We start from the raw sequence: 371 nt of genomic DNA, 5'->3' as shown, positions 1-371 counted from the left end.
GATCCATACATGACTCTTGTTTGTTATGCAGTGGATAATTTACCTCTTAACATTTCCTTCGGTTCTCCTCGCATCACACGGGATCGTTTTTTCGCATAATCCACGGCCGTCCTTTCTTCAGATATCCCTTTTTCCTAACATGCCCCTTTTATATTACCAGCTTGTGGATTTCTTCATCTTTTTTCCCTCTCCAAAGGTGCATTAGTTCTGATCCACTGTGATTATTCCCTCCCAGGCAGACGACGGACGTGGAGGTCATCAAAGAACTCCGAAGGAAGTTGAATGAGATTAACCTCAACTTGAACTCCGTCGGAGATGAACAGATCGTTAGCGAAACCAACGACATGCTCTTGCTACAGGTGTTTATTTAA

The 371-nt window shown here is 43.4% G+C and overlaps 1 protein-coding gene across 1 annotated transcript in view; it reads left to right on the top strand.

Annotated features, from left to right (window-relative positions):
• The window catches only part of LOC119586444 (cadherin-87A-like), a 12,418-nt gene that overhangs the window by 8,534 nt on the left and 3,513 nt on the right, over positions 1–371 (top strand). Inside the window, exon 14 of the mRNA XM_037935172.1 lies at positions 236–359. Coding sequence (XP_037791100.1) covers positions 236–359 — 124 coding nt within the window. The remainder of the gene's footprint in view (positions 1–235; positions 360–371) is intronic.

This window comes from Penaeus monodon, chromosome 21, assembly GCF_015228065.2.
Source record: "Penaeus monodon isolate SGIC_2016 chromosome 21, NSTDA_Pmon_1, whole genome shotgun sequence".
NCBI classification, from domain to species: Eukaryota; Metazoa; Arthropoda; class Malacostraca; order Decapoda; family Penaeidae; genus Penaeus; species Penaeus monodon.
This window is presented reverse-complemented; position numbering and strand designations above follow the sequence as displayed.